The sequence below is a fragment of the Rhipicephalus microplus genome, chromosome 8 (assembly GCF_043290135.1).
Source record: "Rhipicephalus microplus isolate Deutch F79 chromosome 8, USDA_Rmic, whole genome shotgun sequence".
Taxonomy (NCBI): Eukaryota; Metazoa; Arthropoda; class Arachnida; order Ixodida; family Ixodidae; genus Rhipicephalus; species Rhipicephalus microplus.
Genome location: NC_134707.1, coordinates 82,423,521 through 82,449,577, shown reverse-complemented (window position 1 = coordinate 82,449,577; position 26,057 = coordinate 82,423,521). Strand labels below are relative to the sequence as shown.

Below are 26,057 nucleotides of genomic sequence, written 5' to 3'. Positions count from 1 at the left end.
ACTGCCCACGTGTAGTTTGTGGCTATGAATTGAGGTGAGACCCTTGGTCATAGTGCTCGATTGCTGACCTGCCGATGGCAGGATTGAATCCTGGCCATAGCAGTGGCATTTTTGATAGAAGTGAAGATGCTTAGAGAGACTGTGTTCTTGGATTTAGGTGCACATTGAAGAGCCCCAGGTGGACAAAATTTCTGGAGCCCTGCACTATGCCATTTCTCATAATCATATCTGGGTTTGGGGATGTTAAGCCCAAGCAGTTATTATCGAGGCAAGGCACATCAGTATGGTGTCAGTGGATGCATTGAATCTTGTAAGTGCACAGACAACTGCTGCGTAAAATTTATGAACTCCATTAAAACCAGAGGTACTGGCTTTTTTCTTAGATCTTGAGACACTATTCTTGTTCTCTTTTCATTTCATTCATTCATTTCATTTTATTATACCCCTCAGGGCCAGAGGCATTACAGAGGGGGAGTGGTAAAAGCACAAAAAGGTAACAAAATAAAAGGAACAAAATATGCAAGTACAATAGAGACGCACTATAAGTTAGAAAGAGCCTGAGTATACAATATTAGCTACAGAATTGCGAAAATGTTTACAGTTATTAATGTTTACAATGTCAGCGGGAAGGCCATTCCAATCGCGAGAGGTTCGTGGTAGAAATGATTGATAAAAGTACTCAGTATTACATGAAGCGAATCCAACTTTGTGACGATGATCAGTGCGATGGGATACATAAGATGGTTGAGGGATGAGTCGATCGCGCAGATCAGGATGATGATACATTTTATGAAACAAGGCAATGCGTGACACTTTTCTGCGCAGTGATAATGATGGGAGGGAAAGGTCTGATTTCATAGAAGTTATGCTGGCGGTGCGACTGTAATTAGCGCGAATGAAACGTACAGAGTTGTTCTGAACCATCTCTAGAGCAGTAATTAAGTTGATATGGGTGGGATCCCACACCGATGTAGCATACTCTAATTTCGATCGGATTAGTGTTTTATAGAGCAGGAGTTTCAAGGAGGAAGGAACGTGATAAAAATTTCGACGAAGATAGCCTAACATGCGGTTAGCTTTGTTAATTAAGTGCTCGATATGAGCAGACCAGTTTAGGTTTGCAGTAATGTAAACACCGAGGTATTTATATGAAGTTACTGATTCTAAATGAATGTTATCAATGTGGTATGGTGGTGGACGGGAAGATTTTCTGGAAACACGCATGACTTTACATTTATTAATATTTAGTTGCACTAGCCATTCACTGCACCAGTCTGCGATTGCGCCAAGATCAGACTGAAGTGAGGCAACATCATTAGAGTTCGTTATCTCTCTAAAAACAACACAGTCATCCGTGAATAGGAGAATATTAGAGTTAACAACGGAAGGAAGATCATTAATATAAATTAGGAATAATAAAGGCCCAAGGACTGAACCTTGAGGAACTCCCGAATAGACATCTGTAAACTCTGAGTTAAAGCCATTAAAAGAAACAAATTGTGAGCAGTTTAAAAGGAAGCACTCAATCCATTTCAGTAAATTAATACCAATATTAAGCGTGTTTAGTTTAAGCAGTAGCAATTTATGACAAACCTTGTCAAATGCCTTAGAAAAATCTAAAAATATGCAGTCAATGATCGATGATCGATCTAGTACTTGATGTAGCGCATGAGTAAAGGTTATTAGCTGAGTTTCACATGAGTAATGTTTTCTAAAACCGTGTTGTGCTGAACAGAAAAAAGAGTTGGATTCTAGAAAACCGACAAGGTTAGTGAAAATAATATGCTCAAACATTTTACAACATGTGCTGGTTAAGGAAATGGGGCGATAGTTAAGTGGAGATGTCTTGCTTCCGGACTTGTGAATTGGAATGACCTTCCCAATTTTCCACTCATTTGGAAGAATGGACTGATCAAGAGACTGTTGAAAAAGTTTAGTTAAGATTAACGCAGCGTAGGCCGAAGTGTTTTTCAAGAACTTGTTACTAATATTATCACAGCCGGGAGCTGAATGAAGGCTAAGTCCACCAATGAGCTCAAGAACACCAAGTGTACTGATTAGTATAGGTGGCATACTTTCAAAGGTATGGCTGTTTGTTGTGGGGTTATTAACAGCAGAATGGGCAGAAAAGTTCTCAGCAAATGTACGGTTAAAAACTGAGGCACAAATATCAGATGAAATGGGGTCGCCAGAGGAATCGGTCAGTGTGATAGCGTCATCGGTTGAGGGATTAAAAGTTCGCCAGAATTTCTTAACATTTGTGGTTAACATGGAAGGTAGTACATGGGAATGAAAATGTTTTTTTGTATCTCGAAGGGCTTGAATGTACAACGTAGACGCTGTTGCATATAAAGCCCAACGTTCATTAGAAGGCGAAAGTTTTGCGGCGCGAAAGAAACGCTTTTTCCTGTTTGACAAACGCCTGTTTGCCTCCTTGACTGTTTCCTGTTTGCTCCTTGACTGTCTAGAGCACCTGTCTCGTCGTTCTTTTTCCTCGGCCCTCAATTTTGTATTTTGTATCCACAACTTTTGTTCTCATAGCAACTGGTGCTGTAGTGCTAAAAAAGGATAAAAAAGAACTTCATGGCTTTCTCTGTCATAAAGCACAGTCCTGTGACGCGATAATGTCTATCAAAATTAAAAGAACATTTATGCATGTCTGTTATGTAGCTTGGCTTAGCGAAGAAATCCTTTATTTTTGTTTAATTCAAGTTACAATTTTCGGCCGATATGCTGCTCCAATTTCGAAAAAAAATTCCATAGTTGCATGCTACAGTCACCTCACTCAAAATTTGGAAAAGGGGAAACATACCATAAATCTAAAACTTTAGTTGTGTACGTAATTGAGCACTCTTCGCTAAACATTTTACACAACAAAACCAACTTAAAATAAATCTAAAGTATAACCTATGCTGTGTATTTCAAGCATGCAAAATATTTTTTTATAGTTTTCTAGATGTTTCTTACAAATGGCAACACAAATGTTAGTACTGATGGTGACACACACAAGCATTGGAATCTTTAACAAAGAAAAAAATTGTGGGACACATTTTTACCGTTGTCCTTTGAATTGGTTAATATCTATTTATTATGGAAGATGAAAAAATTATGGACCATCTCCGCAAAAGGAACTCTGATGGAATGGGAAGCAGCAACAGTGTCCATGGCATCGACCCGGTTCAAACGGCTGTCTGCGCGGGTGCTAGAACAGTTTGAAGCAAAACTCGGTGTATCGTTTACTCAAGTAAATGTTTGTTTCAATTGCAAATTGGGTTGGGTTTTGTGTAAGTTTCATCGCAGATTAACGAGCCGAAAGAGTAGACAAACTTAGCTGCGCGTCTGCAGCAGCCGTACAGACGCAGCCTCGTATTGCGAATGGTTGGCAGGCTGCGTCTGTGTGGCTGTTGCAGTTGCGAAAGTAAATGCCACGTGACGTGTAGTTGAGTGTTGCGTGTGTTGGAGAGCGGGAAGCAACAGGGAAGTGTGTTGCCAGCGGGCAGAGGGGCCGGCAGCTGCTACGGGTGAGGGAGAGAGCGACGTCAACGCGCAGCTGTGACTTGACCTACTTGGAACCGCTCTAACACCTGCGGCGAGGATGTTGGTACAGACGTACGGGACAGCGTAACAAAGGCTAGTCAAAGAGCTGCCTTGCATCTAAAATTCATGAACACAGGGTGTTGTTGGAATGAGCGTTTTGACATGTTGAGTTGTCTTCTTCAAGACTGAAACTGTTATTTCACTGCACCAGTTCTTGTATCACTGCTGAGCTGCTTATTCTGTAGTCATACATGGTATATCTTTTTATGAATAAAATTGAATCTCAAGCTAGACATTTTTCACAATTTTGTTTTAGGCTACACTCATTCTGAGCAAAGTTGACCTAAGAGTTATGCTTTTGATGCTACTTGTGGAAAGTGGCATGCCAAACAAGGTAATGCCTTTAGTAAACATACCATATTGTTACACGACATATGCTGCAGCAAACCGTGAAATGAAGTTAAATGGAGTTTCCATTATTCTATACCCAAATGTGTTCTGCACCTTTTTGGCTTCTAGTCTACACAACTATAAAAAACAAGGGATGCACGCAATTGTCTACAAAGCATCTCAAAGGGTTAGTGTTTAAAAATGTCAGTGCACTTATACTAGAATCTGCAAAAAGAGGCATCTGGAGCAGCTAATTTTGCAAGTATCGGCATTGCTGTTTTTGAGCAGTAAACCCTTCGGTGATATCTGGAACTTATCCTGTCCCTGTGCCTCGTCTTCGTCTCAGTGTTTCTTTGTACTTGTTGGTGTATCTAAAATATGGCAATCATAACATGGTTTTGCCCCTCTCAATTGAATGAAGTGCTTGCAGTACCAAAAAGAAAGTATAGCGAGATTGATAGCTTTTACTTGAAAGAACCAGTGCTGAGATACGAGTTTGGACGCCGCCCACTGAATGTGGGCTTCTGTATTTTATTTCTCCCAATAACATCAGTCAAACTTGACGCACTGATCATAATTGAGTTCAACATTAAAACTGTGTCTGACAATGCCCAAATACCCCACCTCGAACGCAACCTTCCAATCTCGAAAGGTCACGTGTAATGCCGAAGGTTTCATAATCTCTTGGACACCAGTGGGCAACAACCTGTAGTTTCAGTTCAAAGTGTGTGTTTGGTGAAGATAGAGGCTGCAAAGTGGTGCGCGAGAGTTCAGAGTAGATTTTTCTGTGTGTCGCATCTTTGAAACCAGAGCTGGGTGCGTGTTGCCCAAGTACATACTATGCATTTGATCACCAGGGTTCAGCTGCAGCCACTGAGGAAAACAGCCCTCCAGACCAAAAGAAGGCCAAAGAGGCGGACTCAGTGAGTTGTCGCAGATTCATTATTTTTTGTTCACATGCTATTTATATAGGGTGATCCCTTCAGAACTGGCCTATTTCAGTGAGCTTTAGTTTTGTGACAGTTCGATTTTATGGCAAATAACTCACGTTCAAGTCGGCTTACAACGATGGTAATGTAGTACTCAAATTGGCAACCATGCATGAGGAAATGTTGGGTGAAAAAAAAAAAAGTTCGGCTTCTAAAACAGGACATTACATTTAAGAGGCACTTCATCGTGACAGTGGTTATAGCTTTCGGCACGTTCACTTGCCATCTGTTGGCACTCTGTTCCACAGGTGCGCTCATTAAGTGCCACTACAATAAGAATGCCTTTTTCATCACATTTTGCTTCTAACAACCTGAAATCTGTATAGGCTCCGGAGGCCATGGTGGAAGCAGTCGCCGACGACTCTCCGCCGCTCATTTGGTAAGTTGAGCTTTGCTTGAAGCGCATGCATTTGGTGTAAATGCAGGCTCTATCAGTGTGGTTGGTGTGCTTTCTTGTGTCTCGAAAGAACTGGCTAACTCATTTATCTGAGAAAGGGGTGACAAAATGTTTTGAGCAACTGGAATTAGTCGAGAAGCTCATTTTTGCTCACAAGTGGTGCAATGAGAGAAAGACACAAGAAAATTAACAAAACTCTATCCACTTTTTGAAGTCTTTCTTTCATGCTGTAGAGATCCTAACACTGCGCTTCAATCATGCATCAGTATAGACAAAGAAACCTCAGCCAGGTGTCTCTGCTGTGTGTTAGTAAAATGGTCTCTTTATGTAAAATGTCTAGAAACAGAACACCACACTACATCAGCAGTTTGTTTGCGTTGCAGCTGTGTGGGCTGTTCCTTTTGGTGTCTTCGACTAGTCGCCTTCGTCCCCTTAACTCTGAGGTGGACATAGACCCAGCGTTGCACGTACTCGGCGACAAGGGCATAAACGCACGAGCCTAACGTGATACTTTCTATCAGAAGAAAGCTGGCACAGGAGGAACAGCGTGACTACATTGAAAATCCACTTTCTAGTCAAAGCTGAGCCAAAAGTCCCCACATTTTTCCATCAAAATGGCAGACGTGAGGATGCAAGAAGTTAACATTCAGCTGGGTGAATTGCAGCTGGCCGGCATAGCTGAAGCCGCCGTTGCTGTCGCAGCTTTCGCCGCTGGTCTCAGGGCAAGACATGGGCGCAGTCTGTACAGTGAAAGCTCAGTACTTAAGAAAATGGGATAATTCGAACGTATTCCCCATCCCGGCAAGTACGTGCATCGCTTAATGGCATCAAACTTTTATTTATTCTGTCATATTTTGCTGCAACAGGAATGGACCTCGGAGTGCACCAAGCGCAAAGGGCTGCATAAGTGTGATGCAAGACAGGGATAGTGACATTCACAGACAGCATTTGTTAACAACCAAAACAGCTGTGGGCCTTCAGAGAGGCATGGCTGCCATCGAGAATCCTACCGCAATCGTGTTGTTAGCATTCAAGGCATCAGCGGCTGCTGCAAACATGCTTTGTTTCCAGGTTCATCCGGCACATTCGTGGGAACTGCCTATGATTGTGTGAATAACGATAGTAAGCAAAGCTGCTACAAACAGCATTCGTATTTGCCATATGCCTTCAGAACTGCATAACTGCTATCGGCGATTGGCATCAGTGAGCCAGGTTTATTCAGCACTAGATGCGGTCTTCAGCAGTTTCGTTTCTAATCTAGACGTCGGCTACACCTGTGCCTTTGGAACTGCATGTACACTAAGATGGTGTCTTTAGTGAACACGCTTTGGTCCACAGCAGATGTAGCATTAAGTAGCTTTGTTTTGTCTTGGGGTGATGCACGCACATTGCCACAAAACTGAAACGTGGCGAAAAAAAGGCATTGAATATGAAGAGCCTTAGTCACAGTCAGCATGCCGGCGTAAAACTAGTTTGCTGTATTGTGATAGGTGAACAATCAGTTGCCAGCCATTTTTCTAGTAAAAGAATTACGGTCGGCGTCCGATTTCCCACGCCCTCAAGGAACGGCGAAAACGTCCGAAAAATCGGACAGTCTGGAAAAACGAATGCACGTAAAAGTGCACGTTTTTTGTAGGTATTTTTCGCTGGCGGAGAGGGTAACGGCTAGAGTACAAGATTCCCTTTGCAATTCAGCCAATGCATCGTTTAGGTGGCTCTGAAAAGAGCCATTTATACAAAAAAAAATCCGACCTAGCCGGCGCTACTTCATAGGTCAGCACTTGGGCTCAAAGAAGTGGTCTATTTTTTTTTTGTGTGGCATTCCGCTTGTCCACGATAATGTCTACTTCAATTTCAGTCAACGTCATGTTGCTGCTGTACACCGATGACAGTTTCATCAGTGCTCGCCTCAACTCTGAGCTCGTTGGCTGTGTAGGAGGTGGCTCTTCGTTCTCGGTGTCAAATTCGTCGGAATCCTCTATAACTTGACGAATGATTTCGTCATCGGTCAAGTCCGCACATAGCTTGAGGTCTTTGTCAGCATCGGCGAAGCCCTCAAAGGTTATCTCGGAAGGAATCAACACGCCGGCAGCACGCAGATCGTTGCAGGCAACATCCGTGGAGGGGATTTCGTCGCACACGCTGTCTACTTGGGGCGAGACGGCCGTCTCTGTGTCGAGTGTAAAGCCTGTGTGGCGAAAACAGTTCCGCAGAGTCTCTTGCGTAACCGCCTTCTACCATTCTGCTAACATGCCGACGCCAGATCTGTGGTCAACAGCGTAGCTTTTCCCGTTGTCGGAGCAGAACACCATGCGACTGAGCACGCGTAATTTGTAAAGATGCTTCAAGTTTTGAATCACGTCTATTGGCTGCAGGATTGCTATGGTGTTCGGCAGCAGAAATTCAATGAGTTATAGCCTTTAGGTCCTTGATGTGGGCATGCGCAGCACAGTTATCCACAAACAGCAGAACTCTTCGATTTTGCTGCTCAAACCTTCTGTCCAGCTTGTGCACGTGTGCTTCGAATAACTGCTGCGTTACCCACGCCTTCTTGTTAGCTTCATAGAGAACAGGCAGAGTCACTGCCCCCTTGAAACATCTTGGATGCTTCGACTGGCGGATTACTAGTAACGGAAGCTTCTCGCTGCCTGACATGTTGCTGCCAACAAGGACAGTGAGCTGCTCCTTGCTGCTGTGCTTGCCACCGTGGCAGGGGTCACCAGAAAATGCAAGCGCTTTCTCTGGCAGCAGCTTGTAAAGCAGTCCAGTCTCGTCGCATTTGAAAGTATCATTAGGTGGAAACTGCTGAAGCAAGGGCTGCAGCTTTCCATCCCGATATTCGGCGACAATGGAATCGTCGACGGCACCACTTTCCCTGCACATCTTCTTGAACTTCAAGTCATTGAGGCGAAGCCATCCATCGCTGAACTTGAAGTCCTTCACACCGATCGGAAGCGCGAAAACCTCTGCCTTCTGCCTCAGGATGTCGCCTGACACTGGGACTTTCTTAGCGATCATGGCACTCAGCCACACGACAAGCGCTTCCTCGAACTTCGGATAAACACCCTGTCTCGCATTCTTTCCAGCCCTGGTTGATTTGGCAGCCATTTCTAAGATCTTCGCCTTGTTTTTGATGAAGTGCAAAACAGTTTGCTTCGAAATTCCGAACTCTCTTCCAACCTCTGCCTGCGACCGACCGCGTTAGACCTGTTCAATGATGGCGGCTTTCTTCTCCGTCGTGAGCCTACGAGGAGGCTTTGTACGCTTCGAAGGTACGGATGAAGACGAAGGAGCAGTCGATGCCATCGCTGTAAACGGTGAATCTGCTCGGCGAAAAGCGCAGCTCGAAACAGCTAGGAACTCGGTGGATGCTGAAGGTCGGGAAAAGTGATCACTTAAGATAGCCCGTAGCAGCAAACGATCAACCGTAGACACGACCGCAGAGCTGACAAAACATGTGAACAAACACTGTGAGGTTTGGCTTGGCTAAGCTGCTAAGCTACGGCTGGCAACGGATTGACACGTGCGGATTCGAGTTTACAGCAGCTGGGCCGCGTTGTGGCGGTTGGCGGCGGTGTTGCTGGCCATACCTGCGATGCAAGTGTGGCGGGTTAAGGATATGAAAACAACCTAAATGGTGGCGTCGGTGGTGGCTTCGGGTCGGGGGTTAACTGTAAAAAGTTCGGGAAATCGAATGCCGAAGGCTATAAGCGTCTGGAATCGGAATTTCGGACTTCTTAATACGTTGACTCTATGGGGAACTTGACGGTGCCACAGATGAGTCTGGGAAATCGGACGTCTACTGTATTGTCAAGTATGCGTAGTGGTAACGGTGGTGATGGTGCATAATAAGGGATGAGATGAGAGCAATTTTTGACTTACGATGCCAGGTCTCCGAGCTGCGGTCGCGTTCGGAATCAAGTCATGGATAATGAAAATGGTTGCTTTTAAAATGCTCTTATGCAAAATAAGTGATGCATTTGCATATTAACCAAGAAAATAAAAATTCAGTGATTGAAGAGGCACTTGTTTCTTGTTTTATTTACACTTTCGATAATTTGGCATTCGAACAATTCGGACATTTTTCACAAAAATAGGAATCATTGAGCTTTTTGCAGAAAGGTAGGGCAAGCTAGTTGGTACTGCTTTATGCTTATAAAGTAAGAGCACTAAGATGACAGGGACAGAAGGGTTGTGCCATTTGTTGTTCCGGTCGTCTTAGCACTTGTAATTAATGAGCGTTTGCTGTTTCAGTGCATTGTCTATATTGTTCCTTGGGCTGTTAGCCAATTTTGTTTAGTATGCGCAAGCCAAACCAAGTTAATAATTTATTTCAATAAAGTAGCTGATTGGGCTAGTTGGTTGTGGATCCTTAAGGTTTAACAGCACCAAAAAAACATGACCACGGACAGAGAAGAGACAAGACAAGCGCTGATTTTCATTTGAAATTTCATTGACAAGAAGCCCCTTATAGATAGCCGAGTGATTGGTTAAAAAAAAAAAAAACACTGAAAAAAGGCCAGGAAAACAGATACAAAAATAGAAAAGCACTAAAATATTACACCATGTGCCGCTAAAGGGAACCATGCGAAGATGTGAAGCAGCAAGCGCTAACACTTACACTGGCCGCGGTGTTGCACAGCAGAGAAACCTGAGGAGTCACAAAGCACGCAGTGATGAACTGGTGTTTTCTATTGGAACATACCAATCGCTGCTAATGGGTGTTGAGAGATAGAAGACTCTGATTCGACACAGAGACTTGCAGTCCGCTTTTAGCCAGCGAACAGTTGTGCAGCGCGAGAGGTCGGTTTTTCAATCAAGAAAGTCGCTAGCAGACCCTGCCTGTGTCGCGTTGCGAGGCGAGAGGGGAGGGAGCGTAGGGGAAGAGACAAAGGGGGAGCGGACATGCATGCGGGGTAAGGGTGGTCACGCTGCACCCCAGATTGAGCTCGACCCGAAGCTGATTGAGCTCGACCCAAAGACATTGACAATCACTGTGGCCTGCAGCGCAGAATCTGTTTTGTGTGCTGCTAACCTTGGTGTTTAATGCAATGCACCGAGTTTGTGCGCTGTTCAACAAACTTGTCAGCACAGCATTCGGCCAGCGTTGGTGCTGTCAGCGTGGTGCAATGGTGCAATTGCGGCACCCCCTCCTGTGCAGCCGCTCGGAGCCACGATCTGTCGCCATGGACAGTGCTCCTCCCAGCCCACCCGAGAGCAGCGACAGCGAGGAGGAAAAGGAGGAGACGAGGAATGCACCTGACAGGGACCAAGAGCAAGTGAAAGAGGACCAGCAGCCTCAGCAACATACGGTGTGTATTTCAATCAGTGCTCTCTGCAGTAATAATATTGTGAGCGCTATGTACTTTGTCTTCATCTGTATACACTCAAACCTCGATATAACGTACCTGGATATAACAAAGTAAATTAATAATTGTCTTGCAATAGACATAGTGTCAGGAATGAACCTTTATAACAAATTTTTGGATGTAACGAACTTATTTTGCTATGATATGCAACTTTGTTATAATAAGAGTTGAGTGTATTCAAACCATTGTAATGATCATCATCGTTTGTCAAGCAGGCTAGGCTGCCCTGGTTTTGCACGGAGGCATTGAAATATAACCTTGCTATTGCCGTACTTGATGTCGTCTCATTGGACGTTGTATAATATCTGGGATTTCACGTCCCAAAACAATATGATTATGAGGCATGTCAAAGTAGAACTCTTGACCATCTGGTGTTTTTTAAAGTACATTGACATCGCACAGTACACGGACCTCTACCATTTCGCCTTGATTGAAATGCGACCAGCGCGGCTAGAATCGAGCCTGCAACCACGAGCCAAGCACCGGCGCCGCTACACTGCCATGGCGGACAGTGCTCTCGCCAGGCCCCAGTGCAAATCCTGATTACACATTTGGAGTTTCTAAGCCATCAGCTAGGATGTGTTTTACAGTGAGAATTATTTTTCAGACCGGTTTATTAGTCCAGGTCATCGCAAGTTGGACAAAGTTGAACAACCTTATTTACTTGATCAAAATGCAAGTCTGATTACGTTGCAAGGAGTGACGTGTCATCGCATCCGGTTTGAAAACAATAAAACCACGAAATTAGTGCACTGCCGATGAAGTTTTAAAAATTCACATCGATTTCTCTCATAACAACACCCAAGAACATCACGTTCTTGCTATTTTCTGCAGGTTGAAAATTAAACGTAACCAAACAACAATGAGAAGCTTTCAGACTATCGTAAGGATATTCATGTACTCTGAGCCTATCTAGGTAACGACCATTTAATTAGCACACAAACAAGGCTTATTATTAAGTGATCTTAAAAACATGGCAGTATAACTAAATCACATTAGATTAGAAACTGCCTAGAGATAAAGCTGTACATTCTATGCAAGCAAATTGTACTTTTTTTTTATAGCTATCGAAGGAGCATGTCGTAAATTCATTTTCAAGTTTTGGTCATGATATGGTTGGGCACATTTCTACTCATTCTGTGAAAATTGCGTGTGAATCAGGTTCGATAGCACATTAATATGTACTAGATGCATTACAAAAAGTCCCATGTCAGAGTCTGCCAGTCATCTCCTTTACCTTCTGTCAATCAAAGTGTCAACAGTGACAGTCGAATTTCTGAGCTGCTCCTCTTCTCTGCAGGCATCTGGTGAAGGATCTGCGAGCGAGACAGACGGGTCACAAAGTCAGCCAGTGGCACTGCCAGAACCACAGCAACGTCCAGGTCAGTCACACCACTCTAAAGGTATATGGATAAGCTGAAATTGCTACCTAAATTCAGTATGCCGGTGCCAAATGAAAGTCAGAAAACATCGTTTTGGCTCAAAGTTAACGCATCTAAAAGACAAGCAAGCTTTGAACCTTATGTAGAAGCAGAGAAGCCTGGGCGAGTTTTTATGACATTACGGAATGAATTCAGGTCGCCAAAAATGAAAAGACAAGAAAGGAGACGGCGAAGTTCTATGACATTACGGAATAAATTTTACGTCACCAAAAACGGAGAGACAAGAAAGGAGGTGGCACCACGAGCGCTGACTTAAGACTGAATTTGTTAGGAAAAGAAAGCGAAAAAGGTAAACCACATTTGATGACGCTCATGACCGTGCGCTTTCACATACGGCTCACTAAAGCGTCCTTTGAAGAACGAGTTAGATGCTTCGGGTGTGTTATTGGAAGGTCACAGGTTCAGTCCTTGCCCATGGCAACTTATCTTTTCGTCCAGTTTTCTTTCTTTGCAATTACATTACAATTACTTCTAAGAACATCTCATATGCTTTCCTTAGCATCATTGTCTGTTAGCTCTCATAATATTGTGTCTAACAAAAAACGAGCCCTTAATCGTGCACTTACAGATGCTGCAAAAAAACAATATTTTTGAGCTTAATTTTATGGTGTTTGTAACACAGCTTGCAATTCTAGCGCTTGTCTACTATTTCTCACTTGAACTATCAGCACGGAATTGGAGTAAGCCAGACAAAAAGCGGACGAATTCGATCCTCCAGCTCTTAGCGCATACATTTTGATGGGATCCAAGTTGTCAGAAGGCTATCATATTCTGTTCGGTTGGACAAAATGGCACCTGTGTCCGTTCTGTGTGCTGGGATTAATGACAGCATGGCCACTACTGGTTGCCATTTTTATGCCCGACCGTCAGACAAGCCTCGACCAATCCCGTGCTGCTCCGTCTTGCCCTGTCGTGGTGTCTCGTTTTGTTTTATCAAAGAACATGTACAAAATAGGGCCCCCATGGGCCGACATGAACTGCTCATCTTGCATTTAGAAGCATGCACAAGCCAATGTTTCATGGCCTCGTCAGTCTCACGTTAACTTGACCATGCATCGCGTGCAGCCCGAGGCAACCTGCGCTCTTCGGGCAGCACGGGTGGCAACGGGGGTCGCCGTAAAAAGGGACCCCAGCGAGTGAGCTTTGATCCTTTGGCCCTGCTGCTGGACGCTGCCCTTGAAGGAGAGCTGGACCTTGTGCGCACCACAGCTGCACAGGTGCGTAGTGTTTTCCTCTGGGCCTGAATTGGAATGCAGTAACACTCCAATTATAGGATTTTTCCGGGTACAATGTGAAATGCGGTGTGCAGTAAAAGCTGCTTCATTTGAACTCGAAAGGGAGCTATAAAATTGTTTAAGTTAGGCAGTGTGCGAATCAGCGGCTGGTCGATAAAATGAACAGATATTGCACCACACTGCATAGGCAGAACCCAAATCAGCCACCTTTGGACTCGTTGCGAATCAGGCGGCAAGTGGTATTGTAAATTAAGGTCTTGAAGCTCATACAGTGTGCTGAATCGATTGATTGTTCCGTGATACGCCAGAAACAACCACCGGCATGTGTTCATATGAGCAGTGAGCCTTCATGTCGAAATATAGGATGCTTTTTTTGCTCCATCTATTAGGCCAATACGAAAGTCGTGGTAAAATGCGGGGTCTGCGTAAGACTGTGTCGTGCAATCAAGGTTTTTAATACAGTCAAATCTCGTTATAACGAAGTTGAAGGGGGAGTCGTAATTACTTTGTTATAACCATTCGTTTGTTATAGCCACTATTCATTTCTACCAGCAATTAGCCAGCAAGAGAGAATGTACACACCAACGAATATACAGCAGCCCGCCGCGCAGAGAAAAACGGCCGTCAGAAGGCAAAAAATAGCAAGATAACAAAGAACAACGCACTTTATTTCCGCCAAATTCAGCACACCAGCTGGCAGATCACTCCGAAGAAAAATAGTCCTTTATATTATTGACTTTGCCGACTCTTCCTCACGTAGATGACTGCTTTTTCCGCTGCAGCAGCTATTACGAGTCCGTCCTCCCTGTCATCGTAAGCACCAAAGAAGCAGCACAGCAAATCTGTTAAATCTAGCGCTTGCGCGGTCGTCGGGTTCGCCAACATTAGGCTCCAGGGCGTCGACACATTCGTCACTGTTTTCATGTCACAGTTTTGTCTTCATCCGGCACAATTTCCTCATCTAACAACTCTTCCGTTGTCGCTGCATCAGCATCGGCACTGAGGTAGACACAGAAAGTGTCGCAGTCAGGCACAACGCCAGCGTTAAGGAGAGTATCTGACGACGTCTGGGCCTGGTCGCCCACGGCACCCGACATCGTCGAAGTCTTCTGCCACTTTTTTTTTTTCTTGACGCCAGACTCAATGGCTTTCAACAATGCTGACTTTTGCTCGATTGTTTATTTTTGTGCTTACGTTTTCTGCTGCCATTGTCCATCTTGTGTCTAGCAGCAGACACTGACAGTGGTGGTGTTACTCTTCCACAGCGAACGACAAGGACGAATGCCACGATCTCCGCCGCCCCGGCGGCGTGCAAAGCCCCGGCACGGAGATGGAGGGGAGAAGGAGGTCAGATGCGCAGGCAGGTCAACGAGTTCTACAGGAGAGGGGAGGCCGGCTGATGCGCACGCTCGCGGAGTTGCTGTGCGGGCGAGTCCATTAGTTGCAGAATCCCACACGCGTGTTGGCAGGCCGCAGGCGGCTTTCAGGGAGCGCAAGGCGCGAGTTTTGAATTGCCGCAACTGTGATAAGACGTAAACCGTCGTGCACCCTAAGATATTGAATTGACGTATACCAAAATGTTCAGTAAATACTTATTGCAGACGAAGAATGGTTCGTTATATTCATTGTCAGGAGATTTTCACTCTGTTAAAACGAGGTTTTAAACACATAGGCATCTATGGGAATTTCAAGGGGAGCTACAATTGCTTCGTTATATCAAGGTTTTACTGTACTATATTTCGATGGGGATTTGCCGAGACCAAACCGATTTGTCGTAAAATGTGGGTCGTGGCAGAACTAGGGATAATAGAAGTTTCATTGTAGCGCCCCACAGTGGAGCAGTGCCAAATATGCTGTAGGCCCAGTGTTCAGATTTAGGTGCACGTTAGAGAACCTTAGGTGGTTGAAATTTCCAAAGCCCTCCACTGTGGCATCTCTTATAATCATATGGTGTTCTTGGCACGTTGAACCCCACACACTAATATTATTAGTGGGGCAGCGCCTGAGACTATGTGCGCTCAAGCTTCGTTGACGCTGACCGCACTGTTTTCAAATAGAAGACCCATGGGTGATGAAGAATGAAACGATGTGGGTGCTTTGAGCGTGTCCCCGTCATAAAAAAAATTACATCATCTGCCTAAATGGAACCATGTGTAGATTCAAAGCAGCAGGCGCTAACGCTTACACTGGCGGTGACTTTGACGCTGGTCCTCATCGCAGCGGTGCGCAAGAGCGAAAACGGGAGGGGCAAAGGACGCAGTGATGGACCAATGTTTCCTGCTAGAACACGTCAATCGCTGCTAATGGGCAATGAGAGACAGAAGATTCCGACTGGACACAGAGATTTGCAGTTGGCTTTTAGTTTAGCGCATGCAATGCGAACATCTTTTGTTCAACAATGCACAAGAGAAATCTGCCATCGGCACTATTGTGGAGGTCAAGATGCAGTGCCTATATATATGAGGTGGTCAGTGAACTGTTGGGCAACGGGAGTAGCTGTTTTTTTCAATCAAGAAACTCGCTAGCAGATGCTCCCTGCATCAGCATTGCGACGCAATGAATGGGACAGTAAAAAAGGAAAGAAAGATCGGTCGCATATGCGCAGTACGGGTGGTCATGCCACACACAGGATTGTGCACGACCCGAAGTTACTTCGCATCGAAAAGAGAAGCATTTCTGGCGTAAGGAGGCAAAACTACCTTACCAATAGCTAAGCACAGAGCAATAGTGGTAATGAACAATGGTCCTCGCCGGATGCCAGTCGAAGTATTGTGCGCAAAACACAGATGTTCTCCGACGCCGACAATAGTTGCTTGACCTCTGCAACATCACGAGTTTACGTCGAACCACGAAAATTATAGATCAGACCCGAACACTCAGATGAGCACGCACTCCTGCTTACAAAATAAATTGAATTATCTTATAGGCAAAGTTTGTAACTAATAATCGGCCACAAGTGCTTCTGCATGCAGGGCTCTCAAACGACACTGACATCTGTAGTTTCCAAACATGGTGCTCTGGTTCCTTTACGAAAGTGTTGCAGGGCCCCTCTAATCACATAGTAAGATGTGACCACCAGCCTTGGTGTTTTGCCACAAGAGAAGTGCTTTACAGTGCTTGACAGTTTTAATGTGAAGTTTTGTGAATAATATTTGCAGTGATGGCCAGAGCATTGCACACCTCTTAACATGCGCAGGTTCCCAACCCAAGTGCAGCTAACGACGAGGGCATCACCGCACTGCACAATGCCATCTGTGCGGGTCACCTAGACATTGTCAAGTTCCTGGTTGAATTCGGCTGTGACGTCAATGCACAGGACAGTGACGGCTGGTGGGTAACCTTTTATATGTGGGTGTGTGTACAGCAGGCTCTCATTAAACGGCACCTGAAGGGATGAGGAGCATGCGTTCTGTTCAAGGGTAGTTCAATTTACTGAGAGGTGACCAAGGCTGCAGAGCACAAGTACAAGACCAATCGTATCAAAGGCAGTCATTCCGTTAAGCAGCTGTTCCGTCTAACAGATTTTCGTGTACTCAGAGTACACTGTGTATGGATATACTGTAGTGTTTTAACATTTGAGCCTTTCAAATGTCCATGCAAATATTATAGTATTCAAATTCACTTTGCTTCAAATTTAGACTATTGGAAATTTTGAAGTATTCGAAATGATCAAGTAAGGTGTATATTAGTACACGTGTATACTCTCGGTAAAGGTGGTTTCACTGCAACAAAGGGGTGCGATACCGTGACTACACCTTAACAAAAAAAATCCGCACTGCCACTTTGCCCCTGCTGACGTATTCGCTCAAGTCTATGCTTCATTATGGTGACGATGGTAAACCCGGTCGTCTCCGTTTGTGCAGGACGCCCCTGCACTGTGCAGCATCTTGCAACAACCTGGCCATGGTGCGCTTCCTGGTGGAGCACGGCGCGTGCGTATTTGCGGCAACACTGAGTGACCATGAGACGGCTGCTGACAAGTGCGAGGAAGACGAGGAAGGGTTCGACAGCTGCTCCGAGTACCTCTACGGTGGGTGCCTGTTGCATCTTTCATGAGGGTCAAAGCTGTACTACGCTATGTCTCTCAAGGAAGAGAACTTTCGGAAGGTTGGTTTCATTGTTTGGCACAACCTTTATGAAAACCAGCTTGCCTTGCTCTAGCATGTAATCGACTGCCTTCAGCTTCAATGCGGCACTAAAAGGGGTAGGTTTTCACAACATCAACACACAAACGAAAAGGCAACAAAATGCAGCACTGCTAGAAAAAGAACAAAGGGGGAAAAACTGACTATAAGACTTTGATAAACAAAGCGCAGATCAATACATTCATTCAAGAAATTATCTAAAGGCAGTGATCTAGTTGACCCAGGCAAAATATTCCTTTTTCAGTAGTGTGCAGAAAGAAGTTGAATTTAAATAGATTACCGTAATTACTCGAATCTAACGCGCACCTTTTTTCCGGTTGAGCCAGTTCATAAATCGCATGCGTGTTAGAATCGAGTACGAACAAAAAAATTACGGTCAATCTATTGCCATCGGCAAAGCCAAAATGGCCGCCCTCTACGTGCGTCGGCATGGCGCGTCGGCCATTTCTGCCTATGTGTTTCCTATGTGCGGCACTTCGTACGTGTGCTGAGGAGTTCGTCATCTAGTAGTGCATTAGCATCGACGGCGTGGAAGGGCCGACTCCAAAAACTCGAGTGCACCACGATGCCGCTTTTAAAAGAAAAGTCATCGCGTGTGCAGAAACGGGCGGAAATCGGGCCGCATCGCAGTCGTTCGGAGTTCCTGAAACGTGCGTGCGGGACCGGCGGAAATAAAAGCAGAAGATTGTCGACAGCAAAGCTTCACGCAAAGGCTTCAGTGGACCACAGCAGGGTCGGTTTCCGCAAATTAAAGAGCTGCTCGGCAAGTATGTGCTTGAGCAGCGAGCGGCACAGCGGCCCGTGACGACAGAACTGCTCCAAGTGCGTGCTATGCAATTAGTCTTAGAAAAAGGTCTAATGCGGAGCCAGTTCAAAGCGAGCAGGTGCTGGCTAACTAACTTTATGAAGAGAAAAGGCTTTTCCTTCCGAAGGGGAACATGCATATGCAAAAAGTTTTGCGGAGGAGTACGATGAAAAGCTTCACAGTTCTCAGAGGTTCGTTCTAAACTTGCGGCGCAACAACGGCTACCTGCTTGCGCAAATCGGGAATGCCGATCAGACGCCTTTTTACTTCGACATGCCTGGCACCACAACCGTCGAGAAGAAGGGGGTGAAGCAAGAGAAGAAGGGGGTGAAGCAAGCAAGGACATTGGTCCACGGTAAAACTACAGTGACGGCAATGCTCTGTTACACGTAAGATGGGCACAAGCTTCGCCCGTACTTCATATTTAAATGGAAGACGCTCCCGAAAGGAGTCGTTTTTTCGAGTGGTGTGATCGTGCGGGCCAGCGAGAAAAATGGGGGCGCGTTGCAATCGATGTCTTACTTTTTTTTTTTTTTTTTTCGCAGTGGAAATCGGGTGCGCGTTACAATCGAGGGTGCGGTAGAATCGAGTAAATACGGTAGTACATGGATGGAATGGTGTCAGATTGAGTTTGTGGCAATTCCTCGTGGGTTTCAGTTTATCGGGAGACAAATATTCATAAGTTAATGTGCTGCATGGGATGTTAACAAAAATATGCTGATACTTTAGGCATTCGATATCATGCCGCTTGGATAGAGTTTGTACACATAACGTAGCAAGCTGAGAGGAGGGTGAGAAATTCCAGTCATGAAGGCCGAAAATCAAAGTTTGGTCTACCAATTTCAGCATGCAGCTCATCAATTGGGCAGGAAATTTGAATGGCTAAAATTTTGTCATCCTTCTAATCATTTCCTCTTCACGCCACTTCTTTTCGTTGCGCAGGTGTCCAAGAGAAACTCGGCGTGATCAACGGAGGCGTGGCATACGCTGTGTTTGACTACGAGGCGCGGCAGCCGGACGAGCTGACCTTCGGGCAGGGGGACATGGTGCAGATTCTCCGCCGTGGAGGAGCAGAGGGTGATACGGAGCAGCCTTGCGGCTGGTGGTGGGCAAGGCTCCGCGATGGCCGCGAGGGATACCTACCACGGAACCTGCTTGGGGTGTGTGCTTTGTGTACCCTTGGCATTGTCGAGCTTGCAACACTCTGCGCTTATCGCATTGCTGTCTCTGTTATGCGCAGTTAAAAAACAGATTATGGTACAGTAGACTTTCAATAGTTCACACTTGATGGGCACCTTGAATTTCATACAAATTACCAGAGGTTGAAAATATCAAAAGTCTGCAACATACCATAAGACTGCAATATACCAATCAGTGTGGTAGTATTTATCGTTTTTCAGGGCTGCAACGATGTCATAGAAATCTTCGCATGACTGCCAGCGATGTTTTTTAAATGTGAGTGATCGTACTGATGCTCGTTACTATGCGCTACACTCATGCGTTCGTAAATGAGGAACAAAAAGTGCCATGTGTTGTGACAGATGGTGGCACCTTCCCATTGGTATGGTCCACGCACAATTGTTGGTGCTCTGGTTTGGCTGTTGTATGCTGGCGATTGGGTTTATTTTGTAAAATAGCGCGAAACAGAACAGGTGGACACAATACCACTGCGGCTTTATTTGTGGCTATTAGCAGCATAAAAATAGTAACGCTTAGCTAGAAGTCGTAAAAGCAGCAAATATCTTTAGGCATGGAGAAATAAATAGTACGAATTAAGTGAATTTGTGCAATGTAGCAGTTGGATAAAAGCAGCTTTAAACATATTAAAACTATAGTAGGCCAGCGAAAATTTATCTTGTTTTAATTTGCCAAAAGCTTGAACTATTGTAACGAATTTTTGAGAGTCTATTGTAATATGTTTTCCTGGGCTTGAAGTGTTTTACTTAGTACAGTTGAGCTTATTTGAGCACTGGTATTGCGAGTGGTCTTTCGTAGCATACTAAATACGAACTTCGATAGCTGCACTCCATTTCAACTATATTCGAGGCCTTCATAACCAAACTGCAAACACAAGTTCAAGCACAATGTTGGCTTCAACAAAAAAATACGTTTTGCGCAAAGCTCAGAACTCAAAAGATTGCACAAAAACCAAAAAAACTGTTGGAAGAAGTTCACCGCCATGGTTCTTTCTAATGTAGTACTAAAATTAAAGGTAACTTAGTAGCATGGTCAGATCTTTATTTATATACATGTAAATGAAGGCCTGTTTTGTCAGACAGTACTTTTTTTGTCTAATACTGGAAGTTGAATTTCGCCTTAGTGAGTCAAGCTTAGGTTGCAAAAAAATACTCTAAAAAATGCAATACTTCACGAAATGTCTCATATCTGCCTAAAATGCATAATGTCATGGGAGCCCTTGCTAGAGCTCACATTTTTCTAATTCTAAAGCGTTGCTCTTTCATTTCTCTCTGTTGCGTGCAGCTTTACCCAAGAGTGCAGCCTTGCCGTCCAAGTCCAGAGGAGTGAGCCTGTGGCCATTAATTTCCCCGCCAAAAAGTATTCTGCCCTAAACAGCAGTGTGCCTTTGTCGCACCTTGTTGAGGACACAAGTGCTGGGACCCGCTGAAGCAGCAAGAGTGTGCATTGTAGCCACTTGTAAAACAGTATAAACAGGGACCAGTATGCAAACGCAATAAAACAATGTGTGAGCATAAAATCACTTGCCTGCTGCATTGTGTGTTTCTGAACAGGTGTTAACGAAGCGAGTCGTGCTTGCAACGAATGTTCAAAACTATAAATGAAACAGAAATTGTTCCATACATGTAGACACTACAGGAAGCAATATTATGTGCAGTATTTTGTGCAGCAATGTAGTACTGACAGGTCTGTTTACCACAGTGTGTGTAGTTTCCTGAGTCAGACCCACAGTAACCCCGCAGGGGCGTCTGCGCAAGCAGGCATTTGGTGTGTAGCGACACCACGGACCTGAGCTAACGGGGGGGGTTTCAACTCCCTCCCACGCCTAGCCGTGCATGGCTTTGCCGTGTCCGGGGAAAAGGGGATCCTGGGGGTTGAGCCAATGCTGGGTGATTGGACCTGGAAGGCACCCCAGCGGCGGCAACACACCCCTTTGGCCCTGGCTTCACGTTGACGGCACCCCCGGATTGACCCGCCCGGGAAGAATCTGCAGTCGCCTTTTCCTGTCTCCGCCTCACATCTTCGTCTTTTCTCTTCCTTTAAATCTTTCCTGTCCTCTACTCACTTCCATTGACTTCCGTGTTTTCTGGCGGCAAGGGTTAACCCTGTGTGGCTATCCTACCTTGGATACACCATATTCGGTTATAGTGGTGGCGTACAGCTGGCGTCTGCAGGGCCTGTACTTACAGACCCTGCAGCGTACCCTTGTAGGACTCCATGGTGGGTGGCTGGCGCCGCTGCCGAAAATTAAATGTTTACCTGGCTAGTTCCTTCCCCCCGCTCCCTGATCGCCCTCAGAAAAGAGGGCGCACCGATGAAATCTTCCAGTTTTTTGGTCACCAGAGAGTATTTTTTCCGCGATTCCATGTTATCCACTCTGACGCACCCGGCAAACCAGTGTGAACACTTTCACCTTTTCTAGTTTCAAAGTCTTTGACGGAAATCTTTGGCCCAGGATATAAAGCATCGAGAATGGCAAGTGGTGACCTCCTGTTGGAGCTCCGCGACCAGAAACAATATGAGAGACTGCCTAATCTAGTGAAATTCGGAGATACCAAATTAATAGTAACCTCACACCGAACCATGAACACCACCCGTGGCGTTGTTTCAGATGACGACCTGTTAGGGCTGACGGAGGCTAAACTATTGGAGGGTTTCAGCGAACTGAATGTCATCAACGTGAAATTAATTAGGATGAGGCGTGATGGCAAAAAAGTCCAGACTAAGCAGCTGATACTTACCTTCAGTTCAAGTGTACTGCCAGACTCTGTTGAGGCTGGGTACATCATGCTTCGAGTGAGGCTATATATACCAAACCCTCTCCGATGTTTCAAATGCAAGCAATTCGGCCACAGTTCACAGAACTGCCGAGGCCGCCTAACATGTGCCAAATGCAGTGCTGATGAACACACATCTGATGCCTGTGAAAACTCTCTTCACTGTGCGAACTGTAATGGGGAGCATGCCGCATACTCACGGTCATGCCCATGCTGGAAAAAAGAAAAGGAAATTGTCACAATTAAAGTAAAACAAGACATTTCATTTAGGGAGGCACGAAGGCGGTGTCCTACCTACCAGAAACCAGCTTTGCCGAAATGGCGTGTCAGGGGGCAGCGCCACGACGGCCTTCGGCGGCTGTCTGGCACACGCGTAGTGAGCCAGCGGTGACGCCATCCGCCCCCTCGGCGGTTGCAGCCAGTGCTGCTCCGCCATCCAAGAAGGACCCACCAACCTCAGGTCTGGGGGCCGCGAAAGTCTCGTCTTTTGAGGCGAGGCCCTCAAAACAAACGCAGCGCTCGCAAGAGCGCATGTCCAGCGCCTCGCAAGAGGCAATGGACACAACACCGAGCGTGATGGTGCAGCCAGCCCCTAAGGATTGGTGCGACTCCGTCGACCGATCCAAAAAAGAAAAATCTCGTGTCACAGCCCCTGAAAAGGGTCTGTGAAAAGTCCACACAAACTTTCTAAAGCAGCATGCCATCTTCCCTAAAGACCGTGACGACGCTGCTGCTTCGTCGGGCGGTGTCGCTATAATAGTTGACGAAGGTGTTGCCTGTAAGCAATTAAACCTCCGAACTTCTCTTGAGGCAGTTGCTGTCCGAGCAGTGCTATTCGGGAAGCTACTAACAATCACCCCCTTTAACATTCTTTCGTGCTATCAACTTTCGAAGACACAATTTCAAAGCTTCATTGATGAACTTCCTCCGCCATATATATTCGTTGGTGATCTAAATGCACATAATCCCCTATGGGGAGACTCCCGTTTAGATGCGCGAGGACGCCTAATAGAACACTTTTTATTTTCGTCAGGTGCATGTCTACTAAACAAAAAAGAACCAGCATATTATAGCACTACACACAACACATACTCTTCTATAGACCTGAGTATTGTCTCGAGTAGATTAATTCCATATCTGGAGTGGTTCGTTCTCAAGAACCCCTTTGGGAGTGACCACTTCCCGATTATGTTGAAGTTAACAAAAGAAGATACATGCTCACCTGACTTTCCTCGTCGGAACATCAAGTCAGCCAAATGGGAACTGTTCCGAGAAATTACATTTTTCGACGGAGATGACATTGCTGATTTTAATATAGACGATGCTGTAGCATACCTAACAGGTTTTATTATTGACGCTGCAGTGAAATGTATTAAGCAAACTAACGGAATGACTAATAAGCGTCGCATCCCATGGTAGAACGGCTATTGTCGGAAAGCGCACAATAGTCAAAATAAAGCTTGGAGACTACTCCAAAATTAGCCAACGGCTGAAAACCTCGTCAATTTCAAACAGGTTAAGTCCCAAGCCAGAAGAACGCGTCGTCTTGCAAAGGAAGAAAGTTGGAATAAGTACATCTCGGGTATAAACTCTTATACCGACGAAACGAAGGTTTGGAATAGGATAAACAAGTTAATGGGTCGGGAGTCACATCCCCTACCCTTGGTAAGTAGCCGAGGAGAGAGCCTGGAGGAGCAGGCGGACTGCCTCGGCGAACACTTTGAATATGTCTCAAATGCATCACACTATACAGAAACATTTTTAAGAGTCAAGGAACGCGAAGAGCGGCAACCCCTTAAATGTAAACGTCCATCCAGGGAGACTTACAACTGCCCATTTTCATTAGCTGAACTTAAGGCATCTCTTGCGTACTGCAACAACTCGTCGCCAGGTGGTGATCGTATAATGTACGGAAAGATCAAGTACCTTCACCCCGAAGCACTAAAAACATTCCTAACCCTCTTCAATACCATGTGGAAAGCTTGGTATATTCCATTGTCATGGAAAGAAGCGATAGTCATCCCGGTACTTAAACAAGGCAAAGACCCGTCCTTGCCTGCCAGCTACAGGCCAATAGTGTTAACAAGCTGTCTATGCAAACTATATGAGAAAATGTTAAACCGGCGCCTAATCCACTTCCTAGAAAGTAACAGTATACTAGACCCCCTTCAGTGTGGTTTCAGAGAGGGGAGGTCCACTATAGATCACCTTGTTCGCATAGAGACATACATCAGAGATGCATCTATTCATAGGCAGTTTGTACTTTCAGTATTCTTAGACCTGGAGAAAGTGTTCGATACGACATGGCGATTCAGGATTCTACGCGATCTTGCCGCTATGGGAACATGTTAAACACAATTGAAAGCTATCTGTCTATAATCGAACCTTTTGCGTAAAAGTGGGAAATGCTTTCTCTAGATCATTTACCCAAGAGACTGGTGTCCCGCAAGGGGGCGTGCTTAGTTGCACACTCTTCCTTGTAAAAATGAACTCCCTGCAGTCAGTAATTCCAAGCGCGATGCTTTATTTCGTGTATGTTGATAATGTGCAGATGAGTTTCAAATCATGCAATATATCTATATGCGAATGACAAGTGCAGCTTGGAATGAATAAGTTCTCTAAATGGGCAGATGAGAATGTTTTTAAAGTAAACAGCCAGAAAAGTACTTGCGTACCCTTCTCCAACAAACTAGGGGTAATGCCACTAGCAATATTTGGTAGTGGCATCAAGGGAGACCAACTCTCTGTGAGCAGCGAGCATAAATTCCTGGGAACCACATTAAATATGTAAAAATGAAATGTCTGAAAGCAATGAACCTCCTAAAGCTCCCATCACGTACAACATGCGGTAGTGATCGGAAGTGTCTCTTGAACTTGTACAAAAGCCTTGTCTGGTCGTACCTTGATTATGCCTCTATAATTTATCATTCCGCAACGCCAAGTGCTTTGAAAATCCTAGACCCCATTGACCATCTGGGTATCTGACTTGCGACCCAGGCAGCGCGCCGGCGTTGGACTAATCTTGGACCAATATCGGTTAACATCGGCGCCGACGTCGGTTTTTCGGCCAAGTGTAACTTTTTCCAATGTCGGGCCGACGTTTTACCGATGTTTTAGCCAGTATGCAACCAACATTGGGCCTCTGTAGATATTTTATTTTATTTATTTATTTATTAATACTGTAACCCTCACTTGAGGGTCATTACAGGGAGGAATGTAAACACAAAACAAAAACAATACACAATGACTATACAGACATTACGTTTCAAGTTGCCGGTAGTACAATTCTAGCGAACACTCCAACGCTTCGACATTTGCGCTAGTAACAGCGTACTCTGGAAGTCGATGGATATGCCGATGAAGGCCCATCGTATTGCCGACAAATCTGCCAATGTTCGGCCAACATTGGGCCATATTTCAGCCAATCACATGCCATTTTTACGCCAATGTTTGCTGCACGACGAATATTGGCTACCGATGTACGACCGACATTGGACCAATCCAGGGCCACATTGCAGCCAATCAAATGCCGTTATTACACCGATGTTTCCTGCACAACAAATATTGGCTACTGATTGGCTTGCCATTACGTAACCATTATTAGTAGGGAATTTTTCTTACCGGAAGATTAAACAATATGCCTCGATGACCCGCTCTTGTAGCTTCACAGCCCTGTATACTTGGGGCAACAGCAAATTGAATGCTGAGAACTGAAAGCAGTTACTCTATTTCATCTTTTATACCTCATTCCCTTTGCAAACACTAGAAGTGTAG

The 26,057-nt window shown here is 45.2% G+C and overlaps 1 protein-coding gene across 3 annotated transcripts in view; it reads left to right on the top strand.

Moving 5' to 3' along the window:
• Window positions 1-21,028, top strand: part of ASPP (Ankyrin-repeat, SH3-domain, and Proline-rich-region containing Protein) — a 43,505-nt gene extending 22,477 nt beyond the window's left edge. For 2 of the 3 annotated variants that reach the window (XM_075872219.1, XM_075872218.1), the window contains exons 5-13: window positions 4,785-4,850; window positions 5,243-5,295; window positions 10,403-10,625; window positions 11,983-12,064; window positions 13,190-13,341; window positions 16,556-16,689; window positions 17,223-17,389; window positions 19,252-19,469; window positions 20,791-21,028. In XM_075872219.1, the coding sequence (XP_075728334.1) occupies window positions 4,785-4,850; window positions 5,243-5,295; window positions 10,403-10,625; window positions 11,983-12,064; window positions 13,190-13,341; window positions 16,556-16,689; window positions 17,223-17,389; window positions 19,252-19,469; window positions 20,791-20,835 (1,140 nt within the window). In that variant the 3' untranslated portion in view covers window positions 20,836-21,028. The remainder of the gene's footprint in view (window positions 1-4,784; window positions 4,851-5,242; window positions 5,296-10,402; window positions 10,626-11,982; window positions 12,065-13,189; window positions 13,342-16,555; window positions 16,690-17,222; window positions 17,390-19,251; window positions 19,470-20,790) is intronic. The other variant, XM_075872220.1, reaches the window with a different exon arrangement.
• Window positions 21,029-26,057: the final 5,029 nt, after the last annotated feature.